This window comes from Cynocephalus volans, chromosome X, assembly GCF_027409185.1.
Source record: "Cynocephalus volans isolate mCynVol1 chromosome X, mCynVol1.pri, whole genome shotgun sequence".
Lineage (NCBI taxonomy): Eukaryota > Metazoa > Chordata > Mammalia > Dermoptera > Cynocephalidae > Cynocephalus > Cynocephalus volans.
Genome location: NC_084478.1, coordinates 151132458 through 151138457, shown reverse-complemented (window position 1 = coordinate 151138457; position 6000 = coordinate 151132458). Strand labels below are relative to the sequence as shown.

At 39.5% G+C, this 6000-nt stretch overlaps 1 protein-coding gene across 6 annotated transcripts in view; it reads left to right on the top strand.

Annotated features, from left to right (window-relative positions):
- The first annotated feature begins 693 nt into the window (after positions 1 to 693).
- Positions 694 to 6000, top strand: part of MAP7D3 (MAP7 domain containing 3) — a 29130-nt gene continuing 23823 nt past the window's right edge. For all 6 annotated transcript variants that reach the window (XM_063083294.1, XM_063083290.1, XM_063083291.1 and 3 more), the window contains exons 1-3: positions 694 to 931; positions 5271 to 5369; positions 5462 to 5545. In XM_063083294.1, the coding sequence (XP_062939364.1) occupies positions 871 to 931; positions 5271 to 5369; positions 5462 to 5545 (244 nt within the window). In that variant the 5' untranslated portion in view covers positions 694 to 870. The remainder of the gene's footprint in view (positions 932 to 5270; positions 5370 to 5461; positions 5546 to 6000) is intronic.

The following is a 6000-nucleotide window of genomic DNA, read 5'->3' as shown; positions in this document are numbered from 1 at the left end:
ATAAGTGTTTGCTGTTATTAGCTTCTTCCATTTTATAGCTCCCATGTCATTTTGATGCTTACTAGGCTCATCCAAGTGCTCATCTCACAGGTGGTCTCCTGCACCATACTACGACCCCAACCAGAAACTGCTTCCCTGCAACCGTGTGGCACAACACACACATTAATAACGGGCTGACTCGACTTTGTACAGACAAGGGCCCCTAAAGTGATGTCTGCCCCTCGAAGGGCTTCTCCCCAAACTGGACAGATTAGTGCCAATAAGTCCTCTCCTTCACTTTAAAGACCCACAAACACTCTAAAGATATTTCACTCGACTTTGAGACCGAACAGTGTCATGATTTGTCCTGCAACGTTTTTAGTCCCTACTCATAATGGGACCCCTAGCACCTCACAGCGACCTATCCTTCTCCCAACCTCTCCCTGGGCCTCTTCCCCCAACGTGGGCCTTTCTTTGTGGACTGTTTGAAAGACTGCTAGTAAACGTGTGAAACAAGTACACCCAGGGGTTCCAGAACGGAACGAATGAAGGCGGAAGGAATGAATGTTACCGCATTGTTAGGTAAAGGTGATGAATAGAGAAACGGAACGGACGGTCGAGCCGGGTGCTGATTGGCTGATCACCAGAACGCGGCGGGTAGATAAGGGGACGTAGGCGAGGTTTTCTTCACACACGGCGGTGGCTGCCCAGCGGTCAGGTCGTGGTCCATGGACAGCAGCGCTGCCTAGGTTGCGGGTCAGAGGCGGGCGCGGCGTCTCATCGGCTCCTTCCCCGCCCCCGGGGCTCGGTCCGGAGCCGCCGCGGAGGCCGCCCCGACGCCTGCGCACTGTGGCCCGAGCGCCAGCAGCGGCTCCCCGCTCGGGACCGAAGATGGCGGACCGCGTCAGCGCCGGTGGCAGCACATCCTTGAAGGGCTTGCGGCGACAGATGGGTGAGCGGGCCAGTGGCTCTCAGGGGTGGGGGTGGGGGGAGGGGGACTCGGACCCGCACGGGAGCGCGGGCTTCCCAGAGGCGCGGCGCACGCCAGAAAACTTGGCTTTGGCGTCGCCTCGCGCCGTCCAGTCCTCCCCTCACCCCCACCGGACCCCCCAGGGTGTTGAACCCCGGCCCGCGTGTTCGCGGGCTAAACCTCTTGGACTGTCACTGGTCTTGCCTCTCCCAAAGGCTTACCTCTCGCAACCCCCCCCCCCCCGGTCACGGTCCAGGAATGAAGGAGCTGGGGGGAGACGGGTGGGCTTTGAAAGTTGGGATGAAACTTGGCTGTGTGCATCTCCTGATTTGCCTGCTGTAGCACATGATTTGGACAAGATGTCACCTTCCGTGGGACATCTTGCAGTCCCTAGGCTGAACTGCACGAGAATCAGCACTTCAGAGTGCTTTCTCGTCGACGGGTCCCATCGTCGAAAAGTTTCTTTTCCCCCTAAAACCGTTCATCTTACAAACTTTGGCATTGCGTTGCTTAGTCCGCGAGACTACCTGAGCGAAATAGTATTTCCTGCTTGCTTTTAACCAGTTCACAAGCTATGAGCAGGCTATGCTTGGCTTTGAGCATGAATAAAACGATTTTATCGATTTTTATTGAAATCCTTAGAGTTTTTTTTCATTTACAATTAAAAAGTTAGTTGAGATTGGCTGCGATTGGGAGGCTATATGTTATTTAAGAACCTTTTGAATCAACTCTGCAAAGATTTTATTGGAAGCAAATGCACTTTAATCGTTCCATAGGGAGAAAGGAATCTTCCTTCTGTCTCTAGCTTATTGTTCACCTAGAGAGAGTTTATAATAAACTATTGTATTGCTTATTGATACCTAAGGCTTTCTGGCATTGGTTTATTTCAGTGTTTGAAATTAACCAGTTTGTTCCAATATGTTGAAGGAGCTGTGGTCTGGATACCTCCTGAAAGCATTTGTATGTTGAATATTGGAAAATATATTAAAATTATGTATGGAACAGTTGCTTGAATTCACAGCGTTTCAAACTAAAAACTTGAAAGCCATGCAAAAAAAAAAAAAAAAAAAGAAAGAAAGAAAGAAAGAAAGAAAAAGGTTTAATCTAAAACCCTAGTTACTGACCGTTTCATATTAGGAATTGGAAACATCATGTTACACGTTCACAGAGATCCAACTTGACTGTACTGTCTTCATGGTCTCAATGTTTTCCTGAAGGGGTAAAGGAGACAATCTAATGTTTTTGCTAAAAGTTCAATTTCGTATCCTGCTGGGAGCCTGACTGCAAGAGTTAAGACAGTGTCCTGAACAAACAACTTATTTAGGTGCACGGTACAATCTATGTACATTTATTTTATACATTTATGAATGTATGCATTAATATATAAATGCATACATTCATTTATTGAGTTATGTTTTACATGCGTAGCACTGTGCTAAAGTAGCATACCAAAGAAATATACTTATTTTAACAAAACACGTTTCATATTCTTATACAGCATGGTCTTAAAATAAAAATTTATTTGAATGTTTCAACTAGATGAGTATAAGAAACTTTGCCACTGACTTGTCACCTTCCCTACCTGTTTTTCTAAATTCACAAATGATTTCCCAGTTTAGAATGAATTATTCAAAGAATACTTTATACAAATGCAGATAAAGCTACTGGGGTTGAGATCCAGATTTTCATAGAATTTTAGAGCTGGAGAAACCTTAAGTTTGTCTAGTCCAGCGTCCAGGGTCCCAGCTAAAAAATCTTGGGCAGCTTCTACAAACTTGAATTTGTACTTTAATGAGGAGCTTAGTATTTTTCCAGGTAGCCATTCCCTTGTGGACAGCTCTAAATGTGTAGAAAATTGTCTCCAATTTTTATTGTCTTCAAAATATTCTATCTTTGGTTTGGACTTGGGAGTCTTCTGGAAGTCTCTCTCAGCCCTATGACTTTGGCTGTTTTAGGCAAAATTCCATGAATCTGCCTTATTTTTGTCGTTCCCTGGATGCAGATTTCTTTGTTTGCCTGTTATTTTTCCTCAATACTTTAATATTTCAAAATAAAGTTGCTTTATATAAAGTTGCTAGTGTACAATTAAATTAAGTTCTGGCTTCACTACTTACTGCCTGTGTGATCTGGGAGAGTTATGCTTAGTTTCAGTTTTCTCATCTGTTAAAAAAAATAAAAGGGAAAATAATGATGTCTGTCTACTTTATAGGATTGTAAGAATTAAACGAGGTAATACAAATGAACTTTGTAAATGGTGAAGTGATAGTTAATATTTGTTAAGGTAGTGTTTAGAAAAGTACCATAAATGTAGATTACGACTTATAATTCAGTTTTAGTAATAAACTGCACATTTTCTTATTTAATCTCTATACAAAAAGTAACTTTTACTTTAATTCGGGTGTGGAATTAGTCTTTTAACTGAATGTTAAGTAAATTCTCTCATTCAGTGAAGTTGAATTAAATGTTCACTCTGTTAAGCCCAGACATAAAAGCTTTCTCACATTGCCTGGACATTTTGAATAATTTTTAAAGCCCTCCTTTTTGTGAGTGTATTATTTGCCTACAGGAATTTGGATATAAAGTTTAAAAATCAGATTTGATATTATTGCTCATTAACCTTTATCTTATTTGGTTCATTATTCCCATCACAGCTACTTCTAAGGTTATTTCTGTTTAATAAAATCTTTAATCTGGTAAAATTGTACATTTTGAGAGAAATTGTCTTTATGGTCAGCTAATTGTGTAAATATGGACTATCCTTAGGACTTCTAAGCAGGAGAACTGAACGTGCAAAAACAATAGGAGAAGGCACTTTATTTTCTCTGTGCTCACATAGAAATGTTTTGAGTATGGGGTATGTGGAAGGTTTTAATTTATAGACTAAATTTAAGAATCTTAATACAGTAGTGCTCAAATTCAGAAGATAACTGTAGTTCACAAAATTGCCAGTAGTTAAATTATTAAGGAAGTTCGAATGAGTCTAAACTTCAAATCCAGCTAGGTCATAGTTTATCTGAGCTGTTAGGTCTCTGGGGTGAAAAAAAAAATCTTTTTTTCTCTTTTGAAATGGTGATCTCCATGGCAGAAATTGTGATGTCACTTTCAAGGTTACACTGTAAAATCACTCTCAGATATCTTTCCTCAGTGGCAATTAACATCTCAGGGTCCATTCTCTAAGTGCACGGACAACCCCCTATTCCTTTATTTATTTTAACTGCCCATCTTCAACTGTTATATTTTTCTTGATGTATAGAAACCAGACTTGTATGCAGTATCACAAAGACATATTTCTTGTGCTTTTGTAAAAGGCTAGAACAAAATTGTTTTTTCCCATACTCCTCCTGAAGATGCCCAGTATTGTGGGGCATTTTAGATACAGCTATATATGGAATTAAAGGGTTCAGGAATCCTCTATAATAACTCATGTTATTTTAGTTTTTCTTACTTTCCCTCAAATTGTGCTCCCCTAATCTTATACTTCACCCTTACTGAAGTTCATTGATTACTTTTCTCCTGTTTACACAGGGCATGTGTTAGCATTTTGTATAATTTATATTATACGCTTTGTTTACTTGACATTTTTCTACCAAGAATGATTATCATCTCATTGGAGATTCCTTCTAGAAGAGTGGTTTTCTCTGCACCTTCACTGTGCATCACAATAGAGCTTTTAACTTTTAACAACTGCAGGTGCCTGGGCCCCACACCCAGAGACTGGGGGAGGAGGACAGGCATTGCTAATTTTTTCTTTTAAGGCTACGTAGGTGGCTCTCGTTTGCAACCTGGGTAGAAAGCCCCCGATCTAGGTAATTTATAAATGTACTCCTTAATATGAGGCCCAATCTCTGAAGATCTCACTGTTAACACTTTGCTTCCAGATTCAGATCCATAAATTCTTAAACTTTTATTTTATAAATTCTCAGTTTATGGCAAAACTTGTATTTTCCAATTCCTTGCCCCCTCAATATTTCTAATACTTGGTGTAATGTCTTCTCAAACATTTTTGAAAGTATTAATCATTGGCTCCTACTCATCCACAAGCTTGTGCTACCACTGACACTAACAGCTCTATCTCTATGTCTACAAATACTCTGGGACATCCACAGTAAATACTTTTAATTCTTGGTTAAAGTATTGTTGAACATTATAGGTACTCAGTACATCCTTATTGTTGACCCAGATTAGTCAGTCATGATTTTACCTTATAGAAATGATCCTATTCTTTATCATCAAAGATGCAATTGGCTGTGGTTTGCAGACCCCTGTATTAGCTGTTTGTATTCTTAGTATCTCACCTTTCCTTTATCTCCCTGTATTTTAGTTGCTGCAGTTGAAGCAATTGCTGAGGAAAGGAGAAATCAAAGTGGAATTACCCCTGTTGTGTCCCAGTCTTCAAATATAAGATCGTCATTTAAACCAGGTAGAATTTCTGTAATGCTTTGATAGATGTCATAGTGTCATATCTTTAAAATTTGATATCCTATTAATGTCTAACTATATTCTTTTTTTTAGTAATAGATGGATCTGTACTTAAAAATGATGTAAAACAACAACTAGCAAAGGAACGCCGAGAAGAAAAAAAGAAACAACAAGATGGTATATTTTAGACTTTTTAAAAATCAAAATGAATGAATTTTATGTTAAGGTTATATATTTCCAAAATGGTTTTACTTGCTTTTCCTTATATGTTCATATGGTAGATTATAATTTTTATATTAAAGAAGGCCTATGAAATGTCTTGCACTAAAGTTTTTATTTTTTTATTTTTTATTTTTTTATTTTTTTTGTCTTTTTCGTGACCGGCACTCAGCCAGTGAGTGCACCAGCCATTCCTATATAGGATCCGAACCCATGGCGGGAGCGTCGCCGCGCTCCCAGCGCCGCACTCTCCTGAGTGCACCATGGGCTCGGCCCTAAAGTTTTTAATTTTTGGAGTAGTTTCTGTTAGCTTTAATTTTCTGAAAATGAAGGTATGAAAATTTTTTCAACATTTGTAAAAACAAGCAGAATGGGATATCAGTAAAAATGATCCTAAAAATCAAAATAAATTG